This window comes from Argentina anserina, chromosome 7, assembly GCF_933775445.1.
Source record: "Argentina anserina chromosome 7, drPotAnse1.1, whole genome shotgun sequence".
NCBI classification, from domain to species: domain Eukaryota; kingdom Viridiplantae; phylum Streptophyta; class Magnoliopsida; order Rosales; family Rosaceae; genus Argentina; species Argentina anserina.
Genome location: NC_065878.1, coordinates 22,120,646 through 22,146,963, shown reverse-complemented (window position 1 = coordinate 22,146,963; position 26,318 = coordinate 22,120,646). Strand labels below are relative to the sequence as shown.

Genomic DNA, 26,318 nt, shown 5'->3' with positions numbered 1-26,318 from the left:
ATTTCACAAAGCCATTTGTCATCGAAACCGATGCAAGCAATGGGGGCATTGGGGCTGTCCTCCGCCAAGAGAAACATCCGGTAGCGTTCTTGAGCAAGTCTCTTTCCCCTAAGCATCAAGCTCAGTCAGCTTATGAGCGAGAAATGTATGCAATTATGCATTCCATTGACAAGTGGCGCCCTTATCTCATCGGCAATTCTTTCACCATACTCACAGATCACAAGCCCCTCAAACATATGATGGATCAACGTGTTTCCACTCCGGCGCAACATAAATGGGTCGCCAAATTGCTGGGGTATAACTATACTATTGAGTACAAGGCTGGTAGCTCCAACACGGTACCTGATCTCCTTTCTCGTCGGCACGAGTTCCTGGCAATTACCACGGCGTCAGCACCTTTGTTGGATTCTATACAACTCATAGATGCAGCTTGCAAGAGAGATCCTATGGCCCAACAAATCGTGCTCGACTTGCAGGGCACCTCACCTCCGAAACACTTCTCTCTGCAACACGGCAGGTTGTTCCACAAGGGCAGGATCTTTGTCCCTGAATCTTCTGATTGGCGTGCTAAACTATTATATGAGTATCATGGTTCACTCCAAGCTGGTCACTCGGGGTATTTGCGGACCCTCACTCGTCTCCACCGTAATTTCTCTTGGCCGGGGATTCGAAAAGATGTGAAATTCTTTGTTGCTTCTTGTGATGTGTGTCAGAGACAGAAGTACGAGTCGATTCACCCTCCGGGTTTGCTACAGCCCCTACCAATCCCCCAACAGAATTGGACTGATATCTCGATGGACTTTGTGGAAGGGTTGCCGGTTTCAAATGGGTTCAATGCCATAATGGTAGTGGTGGATCGGTTATCCAAGTATGCACACTTTATACCGGTCACTCACCCATTCTCCGCCCGTACAATTGCTCAAACTTTCATGGTGCACATTTTTAGGCTTCACGGCATGCCTAGGCAGATTGTGAGCGACCGTGACCCGGTGTTCTTATCTCATTTTTGGTCATCCTTCTTCAAGCTGCAGGGTACGACCCTCTGCCACAGCTCGGCGTATCATCCGCAGAGCGACGGCCAATCAGAGGTGGTTAACAGGTCGCTCGAACAATACCTTCGCTGCTTTATCATGGACAAACCTTCTACGTGGCAGGAGCTGATTCATTGGGCTGAATGGTGGCTCAATACTTCTTACCACTCCGGCATTAAAATGACTCCGTTTCAGGCTTTGTACGGATATCCACCGCCAACTGTGGACACATACTTACCCGGCTCTACTAATGTTGCTGCGGTGGACAAGGAGCTCTTGGCTAGGGATGAACTGCTCACGCTTTTGCGTGGCAACTTGCTTACGGCACAGAACCGTATGAAACAAATGGCGGACAAGAAGCGAACCGAAAGGGAGTTTCATGAGGGAGATTGGGTGTTTTTTAAGTTGCAACCCTATCGGCAGAAGTCCTTAATCAAGAGACACTCCAAGAAGTTGGCTCCTCGGTACTTTGGTCCTTTCAAAATCTTGGAACGAATTGGACCTGTTGCTTACAAGTTGGAACTCCCTGCCAATTCCAGACTTCACCCTGTTTTTCATGCCTCCTTGTTAAAAAAGCGAGTTGGCGATGACACAGCAGTTTCTGGCACCTTACCTCAGTTTGATGAATCCGGCAAGATTGTATGGGAACCCCTGCGCGTCTTGGATATGGGCATGCGCACTCACCGTGGCCGTCGCATTACTACTTGGCTGATTCAATGGAAGGGCCTCCCGGCGGAGGATGCCACATGGGAGGATGCTGCTAACATTGTTTCAACTTATCCACAGTTCGGCACCTGAGGACAGGTTGCCTCTCGGGGGGGGGGAGTGGTTGTTGGAGCCACTCCACAACTCACCCTATCTTATGCTCTACACCCTCTAAATCTTCTATGTACACCCACCTTTGTGGTATGCTAGTGTTTTGACTTAGCCTTGTGAGCTGTATTCACCTAGGACCATGTCTTCTGTCTTCTTCCAGTTGTTGCCTTTAAATTGTAACCTCCTGCTCATTTGTGAGACAGCTATGAATTAATCAAGTTTACTCTTTTTCTCTGTATATTTCCTTTCCTCCTCTCCGTTTGGTACCATCAGAGCACCAGTCCCCACAAATTGGGCACTTTGGTAGACCTTTCTTTGGTAGATGATTATCCTTTCCTCTTCACATCAATCTTGCCACTTCTCAAAAATTCAAGGCACAGAGGCCATGTGTTCTTGTATCGGAAAATACCAATCACATCTACCTCCCTATGTCAAAGTAAAAACCATTATTGTCAAGTAAAAACATGTTGGAAAATTCACACCTTGATTCACAATACTCAACAAAGCTATATCCTCACGTATAGCTAATTTCTGATGTTCATTTTGCTCAAGTGATTACTTCATTTGTACTGTTTAGCTAGCTGAACAACTGGAATCACTGTATACCTGGCTGACGCTGAAGTGAGCGGGAGAGTCATTGCCTCGTGCCCCATTCCCACGAGGCAAACTTTGCCGCCAGGACTAGTAGCACGCAGAGCTGTTGACATGGTTTTATTAAAGCCTGCACAATCAAAGGTCACATCCACTCCAGCTCCCATAGCTTTACGTATCTGAACCACTTCTTCATCTACATCCTGTATCATAGTTTCATAACCAATTCAAACCAAACCAAGCAAGGTCAGAAGGGCTCGATATGAAGCTAAAAATATCTGTCGTCCTCCAAATTTCTTCTCTGTTTGGGAAGCAACAAGCTAAATGTGAGGTCCATATAATGGAGGTTGAGAAATCCATGGAAATTGGCTTGAAGGGGTAATGTGGGAGCTTGAAAGGTTGAATCTTGAGGGTGTTGATACCAACAAGCCAAGCAGCCATGTTCTCTTGTTGATCATCTCCATGGGACATCCCACCCTTGCCCATTTTTGCTATCAGTGTTTATCAGACTGTGGATACTCTTGAGAGAACAAATTAAAGTGTGTATATAATTTGGTCAAGCAAAATGAGAAGCTTATTTCACATTCAGATAAGTCCAACAATTAGTGTAGTCTAATGTTTGCTTTGTCTAGTGGGTGATATGCGCACATTATCTAGAGCTAGGCTACACATCAGCTTTAGATCCCTCGCCCATGGTTACATGGGCTGCTGTCGCTATTACCCTTGTTCTCTGCCACGCCTCACAGCCAAAACCAAAAATCTCCACATCACAAAATTTGGATCATAAAATTGGGTAGGGGGCAAGTTTCCACATCAATCAATTAATATCGACGAAAATCGCACACTGGTATGTTCATATTCTCGTGAATCTTACCATTTACCAAACTTTTTAGATGTAATTTCAGAAGTATATTGAGTTAATATTTCTTTACCCATTTTTCAAAGTCGGAAAACTGGAGAAAGGATAAGAATCATTAGAACATAAAAATCTTGGAAATATAGTAGTGAGATAATGACTCGCGTACATGGGTAAACCCAATTAAATAGCATCAACAAGGTTTTAGTACGTTAAAATTTCAACATGCATGTCACGAAAGCCTCCCATGGCACCTCCAAGCCAATAACATACCTATACGACTATATTACAAACTTGCAATGCATGGAAAGATAAATTGGTATTTGTGAGGGCAATATAATCTAGATGACTCGACCTAATACTTGACATACATGACTCTGACATAGATTGGTATCACAAGATGAAATCCCACTCATTATATTTTTCTTTTGAAAAAAACAATGTATATGTAGTGGGTCAAATATCAATCACACTCATTATGTTTTGAATGAAATGCATAAGAAACATGATCCTCTTCACGTTAACTCTGTATAAATTGCAAGATAATCCTATTAAATGCATAGGTTGTTTGTTACCCTGTATTGAATAGAAGTTTAATACTCATTTTAATAGTACATGTTAAGTTATTGGGGAAAACTAACCAATGTATAATCAGAGTCCCATGTAGTAACCTGAGTAACTGAGTCATTGCCACAGGCTTCTGATTAAAAATAAAATTGGAATTTGGAATTCTGGATAAGCTTATCTTTGTGTGTATTAATAAGGAGGAGAACATTAACCGGGAGGCTATGAGAATCTTGATTAGTAACGTGTTGATTATTGTGTGTTGTTAGTTTAGATTATTGTTCTCAATGAGAGTCCATATATAGCTTGTAATTTAGAGGCTCTGAGAATCTTGTATCGTTCTGTGTAGATTACTAGAGGTTCTTGATTCCTTGATATCGTACATTTCCATATAGGAAGTAGGTTAAATGGGGTCTAATGTTGAGGGGTTAGAGGTGAAGAGTTTAGGGGAGGGTCGTTGGAATTTAGATGTTCCATGATGAGCAGGTTATGTGGCACATAAATCATTGCCATACACATGTAGTAACCTGAGTCATTGCCAATAGGCTTCTGAAAAAGAAAATGTAATCTGGATAAACTCATCTTTGTGTGTTCATAGGGCTGTGCCAATCCTTACAAGTAACTTGGTTGAAATGCCAAAAGGGAAGTACTAGAGTTAATGGGAAACATAGTGTCTGAGTTCAAAGTTTTTGCTGTTAGCTAGGTGTAGGAAGCTAGAGCATGAAGAAGAGTAAAAGCATCAATATCAAAGAAAGGACAGTAAAAAAAAAGAAGATAAATGTACAAGGTAGTTTAGAAAACCCAGATTGATATGGAAGTCTCTACAATCTGTATAATGAATAATGACTAATGAGTTCTCTGTAAGATTGTATTTTGCATTAGACTCTGTGCTTTAGCAGTTAGTTTCCTTTAGTGAACATGTTGTGCTATTTGGATTATGTAGTTTGGTCAAGTTAATTTCTGATTGTTCTCTGTTTAGTTTAAGATGCAAGATTAACTTTTCTGATTACTCGTATACTTATCTTTCCTTCATTCTTCTTCTTCAGCACAAAAAGAAACATAGAATAAGTAAAGAGAGGAAGATAAGATTGTTTGAAAGGCAGATCGCCTGTGCTAAGGAGAAGGCTACTCTGAAGGAGGAAGGGAAGAAATGTAAAAGAGAATGAAGTGTAAAGATGGGATGTGGGAGCAAGTGCATGAAATAACATAGATAAACCAAAAGTTTCTACTTAACCAATTATGCATAACTTTGTTCATCCTTTGGAGCGTGAAGTGCACATTTAAAGATAGGGGCCGGGCGGGCAATGAAGGCTCGTTTAGTAGACAGCAAAGCAAGCTACGGCTTTGACGAGCAGCAAGCACCTACTCCTAAAAAAAAAAAAAGCAGCAAGCTCCGCTTGAAGAAGCGAGCCCCCTGTATAGGGGTGGCAGTGGAATCAATGATTAACAGCTCCGGAAAGTACAGAAAACTAACATTTTTGCAGACAAGTTCTGTACATTTAAAATCACAGGAACAAATGCACCATCAATCCCTACACTGACCCAAACATAACTGACATTGGCAACTTCGCTTCTGTTCTTCTGGACAAGTCTCCCACTTCTCCGGCACAGCCCTTCCCCTCTGAAGGTGGTGGGAATAAGTTACTAGAGAAAAGAGGTTGACTTGATGCTCGGAAACCTACCTTCATTCTAAAAAGACTGTTGAGTTAGAGCCATCCAACAACCCAATCCCAATATATGATAATTGATCAAACAAATAAACAGAGGAGAAAACAAAAAGATGAGATACTGTAACAAACAATTTGAACTAGCTAGTAAGTACCAAGTAGTGCTCCAATATACTTTTTGAGAAAATAGTTATCTGACTTATGGGACTACAGTGGGAATTACAATTACAATATTCATCCTAATTTAAAGACATTGAGGGGGAAAAAACAGGAAATGTACTCAACTATGAAAAGTCAAAACATATAAGATAAGTAGTATATCAGGAATGGATGTGAAAAATCCCTTTCAGACTCGCTTGTTTAGCAAGGATGTCTAACACTACATATATCCTCATTCTGAGGGTGGCTATAGTATCCCAAACTAGAAACTTGTGAGCCTTACCGTCCACCTCTATGACACTTGAGCCGGGGGCCTTCTGTATACCTCTCTTCTTCATCAACCTCCTTACTCTCATGTTGCATCAATACATCTTTTATTAGCAACGAAAATGTTTGATGGAGGCACATAAACCCCACTATCGTTCTACTCAAGTTGCAGGAGACAGTCTAATACTAATTATTGAGAGAGCTCAGCATCATCTTTGGCCTTGCAAGCACTTAGATTCTGCATTTCACAATATGCAATCTCCCATTCACCAAAGTGAATACATGCCGAAAAAAACTTTCATCATTGCCCAATCAGCCCTCACATTCTCTGTTACCTTCATCGCCTTGAAGAGACCCAAAACCTCCTTATAGAAGTGGTCTGACTATACCACCATGGCCCACCGGCACCAAATATCCCTCGCGCATTTCATCAAACACCTAGCGGGCACGACTCAAATCACCACAACCCCGCTATAAAAATGAATGTGATGGTCAAATTGTTCCCAACCAAATCCTTCTCAGTTCATTCGGCAATACATACGAATCGCTTCACTGGGTTTTTCACTCTGCCGTAGTGCACCGATCATGAGATTCAAACCATCAATGCGGGTTGTTCAATTTCATTTGAAGTTTAAACAACAGGTGGCGCGAAATTTGAACTTATGGACTTGGGTTTTGTGTGTCTAATTATATAAATATGGGCCTGTATGTTTTTATGTTGGGCTTTTTGACATGCAAATTATTGGAATTAAACTTTGCTCTATAGCTCACTCGAGTAACAATTTCAAATTTTCAACATGCCACTAGCCCACAATCTTTGAATTCTCTGACAGCTACTTCGTTACTTGTAACACGACTTCACATTAATCTCTCTTTGCTCTAGCACCTGTAGTTATATTATCCAATATGATGATATCAACATGAGATTCTGAACTACTTTAGTTTCCATTTGGTAAAACTAAGAGATAGAGGCCGGCAGGCCGCAATGCAAAATGGCAAAAAGCTTGTCATGGCTACAAATCCTAATCATTTATCGAGTCTAATATATCAGGTCGTCCACAGAGATGGTAATTAACTAATTATATCCTGATTACAAATCTGTCATACTGTCGTCTAGAATCTTGTATTAATTACCGGCCATTACCAAAATGCATGTCACTTCAGAAAGTCTAAAGTGCTAAAATGTGGTGGAAATATGTTTCCACATAATTGACATTACGAGTTTACGACTGTAGCCACTGGCCGCCAATGAATATAATTGAATATATATAATTATATATACACACACACTTTGCTTATAGATAACATTATGACTTATATATATATATTTAGTGGGAATATTATGACACCAATTCATAAAACATTCTTTTGTATCAGAAATGTGCTAATCCGTTTTTAGCTAATATAGATTATACCTGGTCAGCACTAAACATAACATCATTGCTAGTTCTCCGACAAACCACATGTTGCCGGAATTAAAATCTGTTCATGATATAACTAAATCCGACTTGCTCTTTATATATCTCTTGACTTTAGCTCAAACTGCTTATATATTCATGATTTTCATGGAATTAGGTCTGACATACTTGCTGACTGTGTGTTTATAGGGATCGGACTCGGTCAAAAGGTTTGGTGGGTGGTAGATTTGGATGGCTAAACCCATCAATATATATGATATATAGCAGGTTGGTGAGAAAGCTAATTAACAAGGCTGTGTACGCAGTACTATACGTTTATCTTAAGTTTAATTCATAATTAATTATGCATATACCAAACCCGGAAGTAGGTTATCGATGCTGATTGGCATGATCATCGAACTCGAGTAATTAGGATAGACAGTATAGGGCATATCATTAGTTCATTACCAGAGTTACTTTTACACCGGTAATTTTTCTATACTATTAAGAATGTGAAAAGACATGAGAATCATTTAACTATATTTTATTTTTGATAAATTTTTAATATATAAAAAGTATTTTATGTAAAATAATAAAATATAAAAAATAATTATTTACAATTTTATCCATTATCTTCACAGTACCTTCACAACTTATACTTTTATATGTAGTAACTTCCTCATCTCCCTATATTACACATGTGCGGAGGCTAGTGTTTATTTAAGCATTTATTACCGGATCTGTCTAGCTTAAGTTATATTGCAGCTACGGTTTATAAATTCCTCGACACTTTGCATGGTAATATGTGTATGATCAAACCTCATACACTGTACATACGTACTATCTACCATACTACCATGGTTGTGATGGTCGGAAAAACCCTATGCCAACCTTTATACTTGTTTTATTTACACGATATGATCACCATATGATTGCATCTTGTGCACGCCAGGAAGCAAAACTCCAAAACGAGAACCAAACTCCATTTGGTGACTAGAATGCCAAAGACTATAACACGGTTATTAATTTGTACAAGTTTGTGATCGAAAGAATTTTTGGTTTCAGTTGGCCGGTAGACCGGGGTTTGGTTGCTTGTTGCCTGAGGGTTCTTATGCAGATCGATCATGACGTATAATACATGATAGTAACAGATTTCTTCTAGGTAGTGAGCGAGTGGGGAAAGTCCACAATCTCCTCACGCAATTCGCCACTTTCTCCACGCTAGAATTGCCACCCCCACATTTTCCTCTCCCCACTACATACCTATCTTCAATCCTTTCTCACATCTCAACTGCTATACGATTTTGTGTATTTTTTTTCTTAGTTACATGCCCTTAAAAATGGATTAATTTTGGAATTATTTAGTTTTATAAGTTGCATGCAACGGTTCTAGCTAGTACTCCTACTACAAGAACTCGTGCGAAGAAGTTCTATCTCTATCTTTATATATTAGATGGCAGCCTCTTTGACTAATAGACAGATCAACAATCCAATATTGAATGGAAAAGTGAGAATGACAGGATTGGTTGATTAATCAGCAAATGAAGTTTTGGATTGGAAAGAAAAAAACGAAAATGAATCAAGAATCGGAAAAAGAGTTTTGCCGGAAAAATAAGAATTGAAGAAGAAGATCAGTAAATCTCTAAATCTGGTTTTGATAAATGAATGACGCTATCACTTTCTTTCATGATGAAGTAACATGCGTCATCTATTTTCTTCGATGATGAGTACATCGACCTTAAATGTACGTTATGAGGAAAACAAAATCCCTTCTGAATCACCTTTAATACGAAATCTTAAAACTATTTGATATTAATTTTGTTCTTTTCAGTAATAAAAACCTTGGCAGCCAACCAAGGGAGGTCATTAAACGATTCACTCTCAAATTGGAGACCCTCAAAGTCCTCTTTGAACCCAAACCATCCCTCAACGCAACGACCAAAAACCCTTTCTCCCGCCCTCTCATAAATGATAAACTCCTCTTTCCCTCTCTCTCTCTCTCTATATATATATATATATATGCCTTTACACATATTGACACAAACTCATCATCAGACTTCTTCTATTTCATTCATCCAAACCAACTCTCTTGTATGGCTCTGAAAACCAGGAAACCTTCATCCATGGCGGACGCAGCTTCATGGTACTGCGCTACAGTTCTACTATCTCTAATCCTTTTGGCTTCTATAAGAGAGAGCACGAACTCCACCACAGTCGACGATGATTCCTTCCGTGGGAAACAGTTCTTGCAAATGAACCGTCCCTGCGACGAAATATATGTCGTCCGAGATGGTGAGACCCTCAACACCATCAGTGACAAGTGCGGAGACCCGTTCATCGTGGAGCGCAACCCGCATATCCATGACCCGGATGATGTCTTTCCCGGACTCGTCATCAAGATCACCCCTAATTCCAGACCCTCTAATGTTTAATTTCAAGATTTTGTAAATTTCATTTCATAATATAATATATATATTAGAAACTTGTACTTTTGAGAGACTAGTCTACCCGGTCGATCATCTTCTCCATAGCCATAGCAGCTTTGTAAGTTGTAAATCATATATACATAGAACTGAATAATGAATTTTCTCTTCATATAGCTAGAAACCCAATTCTGCCTTGCCATATCGATCTTCTTAATTTCCAATAAAACAGTACTGCAATAGTGCAATTCGAATTTTCTCTTCACTAGTGCACTGCAATTTTTTTTCTTTACTTCTACAAGCCTTGATTGTATCATTCAAATATCCTTAAGACAAGTCATGCATACTGTTGCTTTTGTTAAATTCAGTCTTTGGCTATTCCATGGCCTTCGGTTAAAACTTTGACTCATTCAATTCGAAATAGGGCTGAAACAAAAGTAGTGAATTTTATCGTGAAGAATAACTATTTGTTCCCAATTTGTTCTCATTTTCGGTTTCTCTTTCACTTTGGCTATTTGTTCTTGGGAGAAGCATGTGTTGACTGTATGTACATCCAGAATTCTTTCTGGAGAAGAACACATCAGATTTTATCAATTAACTTTAAGTAAAATATTAACTCCTGGGTAAAACAGTTAAATTAATAATTAGGTAGGCAAAAGGTATGAGCATGCAGTTGGAACTCGGAAAATAGCGAGAGCAGCCTCATCGATCAGCATCCAACAACTAATTAAGGAATTCAACACTTTTGACCGTTTGACGTTTTACCAAGTTCAACATTTTGAATTTTTTACATGTTTTCCCTATTTCATAAGTAGGCAGCTTAGAATTTTATGAAAAGAAATTGACGCCATGAAATTTACTATGCTTAGATGTGCGCATGAAAGAAAAGACCAACATTATGGTAACTCAAGTATGAAGTATCATTCTATTATTACTTGGCTGCAAAGATGTTCTCTTACTCTTTCAGGCAATTGCTGGACTGAGCTCTTAGTATTGATGTGGTTTACATGGAAAGCTAGGAATGATTTGTTTTGGTCTGATATTACTTGTCAATCTCATCAAATTAGGTTGGGTGCTTCAACATGGCTAAATAGTTATCGTGCTGCCAATGTCAAACCTCAAAAACACCCAAGAGTTGTTTCTAGATGGTGCAAACCACCTCCGGGTTGGTACAGCGTTTGTTTGGATGGTGCCTATGATTATGCCAGTAGTACTGGAGGCATTGGCCTTGTAGTTCGTGATGGGAATGGTGCATACGTGACTAGTATGGTTTTGAGTGTTAATTCTATTCTCTCTACAACCCATGTGGAAGCTCTAGCAGGTTTGGAAGCTTGTAAAATAGTGGCTGATCATGGTCTTTCCCTTGTCCGTTTTGAGACAGATTGCTTGCAATTGGTTGAGGCGGTATCTGACCCTCAAGGGGTGAATCCTAATCTGAGACTGATTTATGGTGACATATCGTCTCTTCTTTCTGAGTTGTCGGCTTCCCATTTCAAACATATTTATAGAGAGAGGAATGTTGTGGCTCATCATCTTGCAAAATGGGCATTGTTTAATAGGCCTTGTTGTAATCTTTTCAGCTCTCCCCCCTGTTCTTAGAGGATTTGCTACAAACTGATGTAAACTTGGTTTCTTTTTGATTAATAGATTTACGTTTCTTCTAAAAAAAAAAGGTATGAAGTATCATAACATGATATGTCCGACTGTACGTCAAAACACGAATGAACTAATTGGTTTTTGATTTAATTTAAATTTTTTTTGTATTAATTCTTGGTTTAATTCGATTCTTTTGTGTTTGATTCATAATGTCTAGTAGATTTAGGATCACCAGGAATATTTTCTTTTTTCTTCGAGGGAGCTCAGCATGATGTTGTGCATACATTTCGGATGGGAGATATGATCATGCCCCATCCATAGATGATCTAAAAATGGCCGGAGGGTTATATAGGTAGCATCATCGTTTTAAACTTGGAAGGTTTATGATGTAACCAACTCAACTAAAAAGCCTGTCATAAACTTATACGAGAGACCGCAAAAACCCTAAAACCTCTCTCTAAAGCAAGCCGCCACCATACCATCCAAGACCTGTGTGGTGGCCGTCTCCGACGTTGTGTTGACGCTGCCGGATGGGTGATGATGTCCTCCACCCTATAGATGTGTTATAATTGAGTTTCAACACATATGGTTTCATATTCTTTCAGATCTTAGCAAGTTTGGAGCCACACCTCATGCGAATTGGTTCCGGAAGGCAGGCATGGAGGGGTTTTTGTGCAGTGCTAGCAGGCGGGGCTTGGCATCATGGATGGGCGTTGGCGGCTTGAAGGCAGTTTTCCACACCGTTTCGGCGTCGGATATACATGTTTGCAGGTTTTCCTTCTTCTTCATGGTGGTTTGGTGTTATGTCTTTTTCGGCGATGGGTGCTCGTACGTGGTACATCGTTGACGGCTCACGGCGGCGGATGAGCGTGTGAGGTGTGGTTGTGACTGCTAGGTCTGGGAGTTGGGCCTTTGTTGGGCTTTGTTTGGTTGTTTGGGTGGTATGGACCTTGGTCCAATTAGTTTTTTAGTTTTTATGGTTTTCAATTGGTCTGTTGTTGGGCCTTTACAAGTATTTTATTTTTCTATTGTTAGTGTAGAACAATACATATTGATATGTTCGTATAAGTCGTAGAATATGTTAACTTAGTTCGATTTTCACTTATTACTAAAGAATAGTTTTATGTCGCATGCTAGTCTTGAGTCTAGGCTCATAACCTCTTGCATGATGTCGTTATCAGCGGAATGGTGTGTAATGGCTATTCATGCCACATAAAATTTATAAAAACCTATATGAATTGGTTTGCCGTAAACAAACGTGGAAGGTTTATGGACCATACGCCGAATAATTCGTTTGCGTTATCCACTTTAAGTTACATGTTTCGTGTTTGATGCCTCGTTCCACCGAACACCCTAAGTATGGATAACCATGACTCTCTCGCCTGCATGGAAACAGTTGAGATTTGAGTATGACCGAGAAAGCTCCGGCCCAATATTTTAAATGTCTTCCATTCCGGCCCACTAAGTGAAGTGAAAGTAAGTGTGATAGGTAGGTAAATATGCTTTTGCACAATTAGCAGGAGCTTTTTTAACATGAAACCGATGGTAATTCTTACATCGTGAAGTCTTTACATTCGTCGGTTCTCGTTTGACTATGAGACTCTAATCTTATGCTCCGTTATACTGTAGTTTACTTCGAGAACATAAAGTCATTAGTGTGTGTAAATTTTGTGCAAGCGTGATTATAATATAATTTTGCTCCACATTTAAATTAGTCACAGTCAATGAGTTTGATTTGAATCATAAAAACTTAAAGCATTGCCCTCTTATTTTATGGTGGACAGAGCACAGAGCAGGTGGATGGACAATTAAGACTCAATTATCCAATTAACCTTAAATAGATAGTTCTCCATTTTTTTCTTTTCCCTATTGAGTAAGCTTCCTTAGAATTGAGGCAATCATCGATCTCAATAAATACATGTATCAGAAAATTAAACCATGTGGTTGGTGCTCTTGTAATTACGTTCCTTTCCAGTTTCTGATCGACTAGAAGTAGTAAGATAGGGCATGGATTCCCTAGCCGCTGCTAATCCATACCATTAGCATCGTATGTCAATGTGCTTAATAATCCTGAGAAACAAATATATACTGAATTTGTTCTTCGAGTGAATGAGCTAATAAATAAAGGTCTACATGATTGGTGCTCCAGATGGTGCCAGAATTAATCAAAGACATTGTATCTTTACATGAGCAGTTGAATATTAATGTTGTTCAACTACAATATTGTGCGGGAAATTGGCATAAACGTCGGCTTCGTTTTGTGCACAAAGAACGTTCGGTCCCTATGCCTTAGGGTTTCTGCTTATTTAAAGAAGAGACCAGTTTAGCTGGCTTGTTGTGCGTAATATATAGCTAGCTCTTTAGAGAGACCACGTACGTACAGTCAGAATCAATGTGTCAAGAATTAATGGATTTCAGATGGTGGAGAAGATCATTCTCTGGAGCTTTGCTTTCTTGGATTTTCTTCTTTGTTCGCTTCTCTTCTTCGGACAAAGGTATGGATTTGTATGTTTGACATTCACGTACTTACGACTAGCTTGATAAGATAAAAGAACACAAATATTCTTTCTTTACTTAATTTGTGTGTGCAGCGCCAGACTTTACATTTGTGAACGATGCAACGTCGGCTCCTCCACAGATTTTCTACGACTACATTATCGTAGGTGGCGGTACAGCTGGGTGTCCTCTAGCTGCAACTCTCTCTCACGGAGGAGCAACCGTTTTAGTCCTGGAACGTGGTGGTTCGCCCTACACCGACCCAAACATCACTGACATTGGCAACTTCGCTTCTGTTCTTCTCGACAAATCTCCCACTTCTCCGGCACAGCCCTTCACCTCCGAGGATGGTGTCTACAATGCAAGGGCACGCATCCTCGGTGGTGGCTCTGCCGTCAACGCCGGGTTTTACTCACGTGCCAGCACGCACTACATCAAGGAAGCGGGGTGGAACCAAAAACTGGTCGAACAGGCTTATGAATGGGTTGAACAAGTTGTGGCATTTCAACCTCCCTTAATGGAGTGGGAAACTGCTCTAAGGGACGGCTTGCTTGAAGTTGGAGTGTTGCCGAACAATGGCTTTACGTTCAACCATTCCTACGGTACTAAAGTCGGAGGTACCATCTTCGACAAGGAAGGCCACAGACACACCGCCGCGGATTTGCTTGAGTATGCAGACGCGAGCAGTATCACCGTCTATTTGCATGCCATTGTGCACAAAATTTTATTTAGACACATTCCCGGTAAGAGTATAATACCACGTTCACCAAATGAAGTGATAGTAAACACGTTGGGTACGACATTATCTTGACATGGGACATTAATTTGATATGTTTAATGCAGGAAGGGGAAGGCCGCAAGCTTATGGTGTGATTTATAAAGATGCAAATGGAGCGATGCACCAAGCTTACCTAAACAATGATCCCAAGAATGAGATCATTTTAACAGCTGGAGCTATTGGGAGCCCTCAGCTTCTGATGCTGAGTGGTATCGGCCCGGGTTACCATCTTCGGACCCACGGTATTCCGGTAGTGGTGGATCAGCCGTTAGTGGGGCAAGGAATGGCTGATAACCCAATGAACATCCTCCTTATTCCGTCACCTCTGCCGGTTGAAGTGTCTCTGGTTCAAGTTGTGGGCATAACCAGGTTTGATACCTACATTGAAGGAGCTAGCGGGTTGAGCTTGGTTTATCCTTTGGCTCGAAGGCTTGCTAAAAGGTTTCGTCTCATACTGAATCAGGTTAGTTCATAAACTTTTATTTATCTTTCTTTAGATTTTGGGTCTTTAAAAATTACTAAAAAAATATTTAATCATAGGGTGACTAGTGACACTAAAAATTGGGTGTAGCGATAATTTAAGGGTGCCAGCTAGTCAAATTACCTCCATCAAACTACGTACATTTGCTTAATTTGTTTACCACGTACCCCAATTATTTTGAAGTGCAACTTACAATATGGTGAGGCCAAAAGTCTGGTTTTAACGTTTTTTAAGAGCAGTGTTTACTATAACATTGTGATATTTTGATTTTTGTTTTACAATTTTGATCGAAGTAAGCCAAAAACAAATTTTCTAGTCTACAGAGTCCAATATTATAGAGAGATAATTGATCGAGCATTTGCTTGATTGGAATTTGTAGGGTGATTATGAGCCTTTCAAAGCTGTACCAGAAGCCATGGCGATAGCTGCAGATACAGTAAACGCAGTTGTGAATCAGACCCTCAGAGCTGGAGTCATACTCGAAAAAATCACAGGTCCACTCTCTAGAGGTCATCTAGCGCTGAGGAACCTAGATCCTGATGACACTCCGTTTGTCACATTCAACTACTTCAAAGAGACAGAAGACCTGAGGAAGTGCATTGAGGGTATGAGGACTATTATCAGTGTGGTCAATTCTAAAGCCTTTTCGAGATTCCGTTATAAGAACATGCCAATCGAAGCTCTCATAAACCTGATGCTGACTTTGCCGATAAACAATAGGCGAAGACATGCAAATGCAATGTTTTCCTTGGAACAATTTTGCATAGACACGGTTATGACCATTTGGCATTATCATGGAGGTTGCCAAGTTGGGAGGGTTGTGGACAAAGAGTACAGGGTACTTGGTGTTGATTCACTTAGGGTTGTTGATGGATCCACATTTCATACCACTCCAGGAACTAATCCTCAAGCTACTGTTATGATGCTTGGCAGGCAAGTATATACGATTAAGCATCCATAAACATGAAACTGTATAGTAATTGGTTGCTAATCAATTTCTTTCCTGTGTTGTAGGTATGTGGGAGAAAGAATTGTTCATGAGAGATACCTATCCCGAAAAGCAGACGAGAAGAATTGATCGAGTACACAATGTCAATGACGCGCTATTGATCAAGTGCACTTCTTCAAGACATTTGATTATTATATAGATTTGAACTTAAAATCTAATTTGAATATTGTAGGACTGAGGATCATCCTAGCTAGTGAAGCAAGCTATTATTGTAGAAATATGAGCAATGCTATATGGACCGTTTTCATTATATGTGATTTAAGGCCCCCTCATTACACTGTTATTAATACTATTCAACTCCCAGCTAGCTGCTGTCTTGTTCAGTGAAAATAAAAATTATCGGTTTATGGCTTGATTAGGTACATCGAATAATGTAGTCAGGATGCGAGGATGAACGTAATCAATGTTCAACTGAATTCAATCTCTAATGTTTCTCAACACTAATTCATACTTCCACTCTCCGTCACCACAGACAATTTCCTCTGCTAGCGAGTCTTTATTTTTCTTCAATTGTGATCATTTTGCTTAAATGATCTGTAAAAGCCAGACTGAGGGATAATGATTACCACCTTGAAAGAAGCATAACGTGTATGATGTTGATCTGTAAAAGCCAGATTGAGGTTATCATGGAGCGCAAGATGGTGAACACTTGAACCCTCCAAATCAAAGGAACTGTTCGTCCCTATTAAACAATTTTTATTTCCTTGATTTGTTGAACCCTCCTTGATCTGTAACTTATTTGTTCTTTTCCAATAAAATTTCGATATTAAGATTAAGATACATAATATTCATGAGTTCGTCATGTATGAAGGTGTTATAATCATATGTTTTTATCGGGAGCTCAAAACAATACTTTAGGAGGGAATTACATAGATGAAATTATTGCTTATACTGTACATGCAAACTAAACTATCAAATCGGGTCTCTTTCTTTAAACATTGTCATTGATGGGCCAAAAATGGGCCTCGACCCTCCCATTATTGTAAATGTGATGGAAGCCCACAGACTAAATGAAAGCAAGGATTAAAATTTCGGTGATCATGTAAATGGGAGGTTCTAGTTGCACATCTCTTATTGCTATTTGTACCTCCATCAATTATTTTTTCCATAAGTTTTTCAGCTTTACCCCATATCATTACTATCTACACTTCCTATATATTATTCCTTTTGTTATAATTTTGTTCTTCACTATTATTTTCGAGAATCATTCCAGATAAATAGGAAGGTAAATTCTCAAAAATCCAAACAATAAATAGCAATCAATTAGAATACAAAATACAATTTTTCACAAATTTTATTGAGACACCAAATTTTTGAAATTTTCACAAGAAGAAATACGGGTAGAAGGAAAACTATGATGAGATCAAGCTTACAACCAATATATGAAAATTTTGTATCATGATTTCATAGATCAATATGTTTATCCTACGATCCATGTGTATGATTAAAGGCTACTTACTAGAATTTTTATCCTCTTCCTTTCACTTCTCTCTGTGTAGATATTCGAATCCATCTTAATTTCATTTTTTTAATTTAAAAGGTAAATTAGGATTTTAAAAATTACCAAAAATTTAAGAGGTCTATTTAGAAATTTAAGAGGTGAAAATAGAACCTCTCCATGTAAATTTATAAAGTTCAAAAATTGGAATTTTGGAGGAAATATCAATATGAAAAATTATTGATAAAATTGATGGAAATTTAAAGAAAAACATGGAAATTATAAAATGAAACTATTAGAGATTAATGTGATTGATCAATTATCTATTATATTTCTGTAACGACCCTAAAATTTCGAGCATAAAAACTCAAAATTTCAAAGTCGTTAAACACCAAACAATTTCAACGAATCGAAATCATTTAAAATGCCACAGCGGATCATCTCTGAGTTCAAAATACAACTCAGTTAAACCGATTATTACAACCCAAATTATAATTCAATATTATAACAAATGGAATTGCGTAATCCTCACAACAAACTCACAAGATAGTCACACAAAATCCTCACACAAGCTGGAGATAAATAACTTCAAGTCCTCTGAGCGGTCCGTCAATTCCCGCTAATCCACACATGCGGAGTTATCCACTACACCATCGAATTGGTGCACCGGGATTGTAAACACAAACCCGGTAAGCTTTACAGCTCGTATGAGTAAAATGAAAATATAACTCGCATATTAATGTATACGAAAATCCAGAAATCAACAAATATAAATACACTCATGAGTCAATGGACGGCCCATCTGGTCGTCCCAAAGAAATATGAAATAACACGCTCATGAGAAATTAATTAACCCTTCTGGTTACACAAATGCATTTATATTACGGGTACCAAGAACGCTGGTACACATCTGTTATCCCTCTCGTAATACACCGCCGATATTGGATAGCCACCCGCTACCCAACATCCAAAACAATCTGAGTACCCATGAGCAGATAACCACCCGTTACCTCACATGCAGTACTAAGGCAGACAGACTAGAGCTCTAACTGTATCGTAACTTTCGCCCGGCCAAAGGCTAGGTTCCGACTTACCAAACACGTACAATAATCTCACATCATATTGTACCAAATCACGTCCGAAGACAAATCAACATTTTAACAATCTCAATGTTAAAATCACGTACAATAATCTCACATCATATTGTACCAAAAATCAAGTCCGAAGACAAATCAACATTTTAATAATCTCCATGTTAAAATCACGTACAATAATCTCACATCATATTGTACCAAAAATCATGTCCGAAGACAAATCAACATTTTAACAATTTCAATGTTAAAATCACGTACAATAATCTCATATCATATTGTACAAATCAAAATCACATGCTCGATATTTAAATCTCGTCATCGAAATGACATAAATCACGATAAAATCATAACAGTATATTATATAGCAAACTATATATATATATGTACATATTTACCATTTATACAATATATATATAATCCATTATATCATATACATGTCATATTTCATAAACACGTCCGAAGACAAAAACTCGTCCGAAGACAAAACATTTTAACAAACTCATGTTAAAACCACGTACAATAATCACACCTCATATTGTACAAAAATCAAATCACATGCTCAATATTTAATTCTCGTCATTCGAAATGACCAATTCCAATGAATTCATAACAGTATATAATATAGCAAACTATATATATATATATATACTTATTACCATTTATACGATATATATGTAATCCACTATATTGTATAGGTGTCGTAATTCAATCTTAAAAACTCTTGCAAAATCTTGAATCACCGCAAGGGTAGATTTGTAAATAAGTGAGATTTTACTCACCTTCTTTCCTGCGTGCAACTTCCACGACCCTGAAAGTAATTTCCTCACTCGTTTCGTCAGTCACCTAATAGCACGATAAATGCTTAGAAAATGATACTTAAAATATCAGGTGACGAGTTCAGCACATCTAAATGTTGTTCATAAAACATTGTTCACGGAACAATGTTCATGTACTAATCACTGTTTTTACTAAACCACTGTTCACAGTTACGGTTTTTACCAAAACACTGTTCATAGTACTGTTTTACCACGCTACTGTTCACATTTACTATTACAGATCACTATTCACAGTTACTGTTACATATCACTATTAGTTACTATTCATTCGGCGTTACTGTTCACTGACCACCACCAATCATCACCAAATTTCACCACCACAACCTAAACAACATTTCCAACAACTTCCTAGTTGACACCAAGGTCTTAATCCGAGTCTAAACAGTCCAAACAACGAAGAACATAAAATCGGCACTATTCACAAACCCTAGAAATTGAAATTTTGATTCGGGTACTTACACTTCGATTTGGCTCGATTCCTTTTGTGGGAATGTTGCTGGGACTGAGACAAGCAAAACCCCCCAAGAATCTCGAGCCATGGTGGCCGGAGGAGGCGGCGCCGCCACATCAGTAACTTCCGGCGGTTGCTACACCGTGTGTGGTTGTCGCCGGAATGCAAGGCGTAGCCCAAAAGATGGAGCTCGTCGAGCCCGTTAGTTTGATATGTGGTATGACACGAGGCGACGTCGAATGGTGGAGAAATCGGCTGGAGAAGGTTTTTGGGTCGTGTGAACAGTACCCGAGCTCGGGTGAACAGTACCCGAGCTGATTTTCTGGTTTTTAATCTCCTCTCTTTCCTTTTATACTATTTCTAAATTCGTAAACGAACGTCCAACGTTAATAACTTTCGCGTCCGACGTCCGATTCGAACGCGTGATGTGTCCACGAACTCGTATCGATGAGCTCTACGACTTTCGTGAAGGAAGTTTTCGCAACCGAGCGACGGAATAAAAGTCGATCTATACGTTGCGGTAATGTTACGTTTTCTAATTAAACGATCCGAGAACGTTTCCGTTTTCGTTTCGAAATGTCGCAAACCTCCAATTGTCGTCTTGAATTAATTTCACAAGTTTAACACTTTGAAAATACTCGACATTTAGTTTCTAAAAATTCGGGTTATTACAATTTCATTGGAAACTTTGTACTAGCATTGGTCTATAGTGAGTTGTATTAACTTGAGATGAAATAGTTGTTACAAATTTTTAAAGATTTACTTTTAAAGTATTTTTTTTAGTTCGTGAACCCAAATGAAGGGTAGGTCATCAGTCATCACCCTTTATATATATATATATATATATATATATATATATATATATATATATATATATATATACACACACACTAATGATAGTATGATACGCTGAACATAAAATTACATGATTGATTTGTGGGGATAGTTTGGGTGATTTCATTCGTTTATATAGGAGTGTATTAAGATAAAAATAGTTTTTAATTAATTAAAATAATAACTATATAACTATACTACTATAATTACTACTTATGTTTTAATATTTACCAAAGTGTCACTACTAAAAAGTAGTTATTTTTAGGAGGAAAAAAAAGTAGTTGGAATTAAACATTTTACTAGATTTTTAGTTTCAAATTAGTAAGGAAATATATAATATGTAGAATCGTAAATGAACAATAATTGAGCTTAGCCGTTCGGCTAAGTCGGTATGCTAATTATGAAGGGAGTGGGGTTCGATTCCTCGATGTGGGAAAAACGAAATTATCATGATAATTTCGGCAATAATTTTGATTTTTTAGGATGAATGGAGCTAGAGAGGATGAAGAATGGGAATGTGAGGAGGTGAAAAAGAACAATTAGCGCTTTTGAAGAACAAAAAGGATAATGTGGAGAGAATGCTAGAGCTAAAGAATGGAACAAGAAGTGCTGGATAAGAAGGTGGAGAGAATGCTGAAGAATGGGGATGGTGAGGGGGTGAAGAATAAAAAGATTAAGGAGAGAATGCTGGATAAATGAGTTTATTAAGTAATCAAGTGTCCAAGTTCATTTAGCAAAAAATTGAGTTTGATCAATGCTCTACATTTTCATCTAAGGTCTGAAAAATCGAGATTATCGCCAAAATAATCGCGATAATTTCGTTTTTTCCACACATCGATATATCTTTGTCTTACCAATTAGATTTTGTCCAAAATAATCAATAAATTCTGAAATATCGCTAGATTTTTTCAAAATTATGCAAAATTTCACGATATATGCTCTGATTTCATGAAATTTCGTAAGATTTTTGCTTAATGAACTTGGACACTTAGATAACTGGAGAAGAACACTAGTGAGTGGCAACAAAGCTAAAGACGACAAAGAGCGACTTGAGTACTAAATAATGATCAGTATGACTACGGAATTTCTGATGCCAAAGGTAGAACTATTGAAGTTATAGATAAAAAAAAAATCTAACTTGTATATGGTGGTGAATGGTCAACCATGCACATTTCATATTACTATTTTCCAAATGGAAACTACATTCCATATTCGGAAAGAAATCTATAGAAAACTAGAAATAGTCAGGTGTGGGGTACTGGGTACAAGAATCACGCTACTGAGATTTGAGGGTTATAATATTAAAAAATTATAATATACATCAATGTATGTTATATATCTCACATCAAACCGTCAATATTATTTTGTGAGTGGGGTTAGACAAATAATATTTGTTGTCAACCGTTGAATGTGAGATGTATAACATACATTGATTTATAGTAGATTAACATGACAATTAATATGGCAGAGTCATATCGTGTTACCATAAAAATAAATACTGAACTGGTTATTTGTGCTTCAATGAAGAAAAAAAGGCAATACAATATACATTATTACATTGATCCGGGAAACCAACAGTACAACCAAAGGAGGAAATGAAAAAGAGAGAGATAAATTTTAAAGCTGAAATGTTGACAAAATCCAAATCGGTGGTTGCTTGCTCAACCGGGCTAAAATTAAAATATGTGTTGCGTCAATGGTTAAAAACCTTTTACTTTCAACATCATACACGCCAAAATCATGAGGACCATCATCCCCAAAGTGTATTCATGGGATGTACAATTGTGGCTATAGACCTATAGTATATGCAATTTGGTAGACATCCTCGGAAACTCGATGCGGACACAGAAAATGAAGAGTTATCGCCCAAAAAGAGAGTAACATCACCTAAAGGCTAAAGTATTTACCTCAATCCACTTACGCTTATTGAAATTCCGTTTATAAATTATGAATTTCAGCGTACGTCACGCATCCTTAAACGTCATACATCTGAGAACTAACTACAAATCTTTCTCATTTGAATAAAGTAGATACTTCTTGCTCCAAAAATCTGTTTGAAAGCTGCCGGCAGATAATTTTAGGCCGGAGTGAAAACGAGTGGTGATCTTAGTGGATAAAACTCTCTGATTAGATTGAACACCAGACAACTTATTTCCAAGTAAAACAACGTCATGAAATCCACGAGCACGGTAGCGCCAATCAACATAGGTCCAAGTTGAGTCTTTTCCGAGTCTAATGAAAGCCAATTGCCAATCGGGCTGAGTTATGACAACAACAATGCATTCTTTTGTGTTCAGTATCGGGTGATTCGGGTCTGCTGAAACTATAGCATAGGGGGCAACAATGAAGGAAGGTGGATAATTGAATTTTCTTTCTCCCTCCTCCCTCTAAACCTAAAGACTGGATTCACAAGGTAACTGCATAGTTATTCTCCACAAATATCAACCATCCACAAAATCGAGTATTTGGCAACTCTTACTTGCAGATCAAGAAGCTTATTATCCATGACGTTGTATACCTTCCATGTATCTTCTTCACCAGTATTAATTAACAGCATTGGAGGAGGATGACAACATTCCCTTATAACAAATACGTTTTTATTTTCCTTTGCTACCCGATACCATGATTTACAGACAATACTCAATCGCAGATAATCTCCCAGTGAACTCTAATCTCCCTAAAACTGAATCCAATAGGTCCTTAGGCAACTTTGACCATTCTGATAAACCAAAAGATAAGGGGAAAAGTTAAAGAGATCACTGACAGAGTTTAACAAAACACAAATATAACTAATGAATTCATTTGTGTAATAACCCTAAATTTCAAACAATTTTAAGTTTGATTTGAATTCTATAAAATTTGGAATTTTAATATGAATGAATGTGATTGGTCGCGATGTTATAAAACGAGCGACGGATACGTTCTCGGAACGTTTAATTTGAAAAACGTTACAATTCCGTAACGTTTATATCGACTTTTATTCTGTCGATCGTTTGCGAAAACTTCATTCACGAAAGTTGTAGAACTCGTCAATACGAGTTCATGGATATGTGACGCGTTCTAATCGGACGATGTATGTAGAAGTTATTAACGTCGGAAGCTTGTTTCCGATTTTGGAAACGAGTATAAATAGATAATTAATGAAACTAGGGTTTCCATTTCAGGAAACCACACCCGCGCCTCCCCTTTCCCCCTTTCTCTCTCTGCACTCACTCTCTCTCCCCGATCCCTTCCCCTCTCCTTCACTCCGCCGGCGATCTCCCTCCACCTGCCACCGTGCTTGACACCGCCGGTGGCAAAGAGACCGCACGGCCAAGATACGTCGACCGGTGGTAGCAGCGACCCACCCTAGGCAGGGAATAAGCAGCGACGACGTCATATAACTTCGGCCCCGCCGATCTCGATGTCGCCGGCACCATGCGAGCTAGGAGGCATTCTGGCGAGCTTCACCCTCACCCCTCGACATGAATTCACAGGAGGAGACGTTCGATTTGGGCTGCAGCGGCGTCAACCACTTCCCATCGATTCCGAGACTCCACGGCGACTTCATTGAGCTCCTCCGGCGAATCCGACGGTTCAAAACATCGATTGAGGTGAGGGATTACGTATTTGGATTGTTGTGATGCTTGTTGTGAAATTTTGGATGAATTGGAGTTAAGGTTTAGGAGATCGGAGGAGGAATGACGAAGGGAGGTTACCGCCGCCTTAGGCGGCGCGTATGGGCACGTGAAGGGTGTAGGGGGCGGCCTGAGGCCGTGGGGAGGTGGAGGAGGAAGAGAGGAGAAGTTTTGGGGTGGCGGTGGCGTGATACGCGCCGGTTTTGGGCTCGGCGCGTGGGCCCCACGCGCGGCCGGCCGGAGGTGGCGCGTGTGCCACACGCGCCGCCGTGTGAGGCGGTGGAAACAGTTTTGACAGAAGGGCATTTTGGTAATTTACTGTGTACGGTAAATGTAAATGTAATTTTTATTTACTACGGTAAATGTAATTAAATTTTACCTTCGGTAAATGTAAATATAAATTACTTTCAGTAAATGTAAAAAGTAATTTTGTAAAAAGGTAATTTAGTAAATTTTATTTACTAAATTTGTATTTACATTTAAATCGTACGTATACGTACAGAAATACGTATTAATATTTATACGTACAGAAATACGTATTAATATTTATACGTACAGAAATACGTATTAATATTTATACGTACAGAAATACGTATATAATATTTATACGTACAGAAATACGTATTAATATTTATACGTACAGTATCCGGGAATAGTAACAGTGAATAGTACCAGTGAACAGTAATTTCGTAAAACCGAAAATTGCTGAACAGTAACCGATTATTACTGCTTCGGCATTTAAAGGTTTACGAAATGATCCTAAATTCTTTTCTTATTCTTTTAAGGTGATCGTTAAACCGAGGAAAGGAAATTAGCATCGAGAATTGTGGAATTACGCTCAAGTCAATAAGGTGAGTAAAATCTCACTGAATTACGAATCTACCCTCGTGGTGATTCAACATTTTTGCAAGTGTGTTTATTTAATGAATTACAACATGTATATAACTTAGTGGACTACGTATATATATAGTATAATGGTAATAAATACATATATATATATATATATAGTTCATTAAATTACATACTGTTATTAATTCATTAAAAATAGTTATTTCGGTAACAGAAAAATTGTGCTTGTGTGATTTTAATGGTACGATATGATGTGAGATTATCGTACGTAATTTTTCAGGTGTTTATGAAATATGACATGTATATGATATAGTGGACTATGTATATATTGTATAAATGGTAAATAAATACGAATATATATATAGTTTGCTATATAATATACTGTTATGATTTTTATTATGATATATCGTGAAAGTTTTAAAACGTACAATATGATGTGTGATTATTGTACGTGATTTTATCACGGAAAATGTGAACTATTGTGATTTGTCTTCGGACGTGATGTGTGGTACAATATGATGTGAGATTATTGTACATGTGAGGCAAGTCGGAACCTAGCCTTTGGCCGGGCGAAAGTTACGATACAGTTAGAGCTCTAGTCTGTCTGCCATAGTACTACATGTGAGGTAACGGGTGGTTATCTGCTCATGAGTACTCAGATTGTTTGGATGTTGGGTAGCGGGTGGTTACCCAATATCAGCTTAGTACGGCATGTGAGATAACGGGTGGTTATCTGCTCATGAGTACTCAGATTGTTTTGGATGTTGGGTAGCGGGTGGTTACCCAATATCAGTTTAGTACTGCATGTGAGGTAACGGGTGGTTATCTGCTCATGGGTACTCAGATTGTTTTGGATGTTGGGTAGCGGGTGGCTATCCAATATCGGCGGTGTATTACGAGAGGGGTAACAGATGTGTACCAGCGTTCTTGGTACCCGTATTATAAATGCATTTGGGTAACCAGAAGGGTTACTTAATTTCTCATGAGCGCTTCGTTTTCTTTGGGACAACCAGATGGGCCGTCCACTGACTCATGAGTGCATTTATATTTGTTTTGATTGTGGATTTT

General features: G+C 38.5%; 2 protein-coding genes, 1 long non-coding RNA gene and 1 pseudogene across 3 annotated transcripts; 1 reads left to right on the top strand and 3 right to left on the bottom strand.

Annotated features, from left to right (window-relative positions):
- Positions 1-2,173: 2,173 nt before the first annotated feature.
- Positions 2,174-2,990, bottom strand: LOC126803831 (sorbitol dehydrogenase). The gene is made up of 3 exons (XM_050531558.1): positions 2,830-2,990; positions 2,454-2,666; positions 2,174-2,273 (listed from the first exon to the last, which is right to left on the bottom strand). Exons 1-3 carry the CDS (start codon positions 2,922-2,924, stop codon positions 2,174-2,176), a joined length of 408 nt encoding a protein of 135 aa, XP_050387515.1. The 5' UTR covers positions 2,925-2,990.
- A 10,784-nt stretch (positions 2,991-13,774) lies between these two features.
- On the top strand, positions 13,775-16,200 carry LOC126804122 (protein HOTHEAD). The gene is made up of 5 exons (XM_050531897.1): positions 13,775-13,862; positions 13,959-14,606; positions 14,707-15,104; positions 15,502-16,055; positions 16,137-16,200. The coding sequence occupies exons 1-5, from the start codon at positions 13,775-13,777 to the stop codon at positions 16,198-16,200; spliced, it is 1,752 nt and encodes a 583-aa protein (XP_050387854.1).
- Positions 16,201-17,947: 1,747 nt separating this feature from the next.
- LOC126804165 (uncharacterized) lies at positions 17,948-20,104 on the bottom strand. Its single transcript, XR_007673134.1, has 3 exons — positions 19,959-20,104; positions 19,443-19,506; positions 17,948-18,214 (listed from the first exon to the last, which is right to left on the bottom strand). It is a non-coding gene; the product is annotated as an uncharacterized LOC126804165 (long non-coding RNA).
- A 2,244-nt stretch (positions 20,105-22,348) lies between these two features.
- On the bottom strand, positions 22,349-24,334 carry LOC126803830 (uncharacterized; annotated as a pseudogene).
- Between the last annotated feature and the right edge of the window lie 1,984 nt (positions 24,335-26,318).

What these genes read in the sequence shown, in the direction of transcription:
- LOC126803831 (XM_050531558.1), bottom strand. Translation starts at nt 2,924, where the DNA reads ATGGGCAAGGGTGGGATGTCCCATGGAGATGATCAACAAGAGAACATG. An exon ending in CTCAAGATTCAACCTTTCAA is followed by an intron (nt 2,667 to 2,829) that starts GCTCCCACATTA and finishes TGGTTTGGTTTG; the next exon opens with AATTGGTTATGAAACTATGA. An exon ending in CTCACTTCAGCGTCAGCCAG is followed by an intron (nt 2,274 to 2,453) that starts GTATACAGTGAT and finishes ACTTTGACATAG; the next exon opens with GGAGGTAGATGTGATTGGTA.
- LOC126804122 (XM_050531897.1), top strand. Translation starts at nt 13,775, where the DNA reads ATGGATTTCAGATGGTGGAGAAGATCATTCTCTGGAGCTTTGCTTTCT. An exon ending in TTTATTTAGACACATTCCCG is followed by an intron (nt 14,607 to 14,706) that starts GTAAGAGTATAA and finishes TGTTTAATGCAG; the next exon opens with GAAGGGGAAGGCCGCAAGCT. An exon ending in ACTGTTATGATGCTTGGCAG is followed by an intron (nt 16,056 to 16,136) that starts GCAAGTATATAC and finishes CCTGTGTTGTAG; the next exon opens with GTATGTGGGAGAAAGAATTG.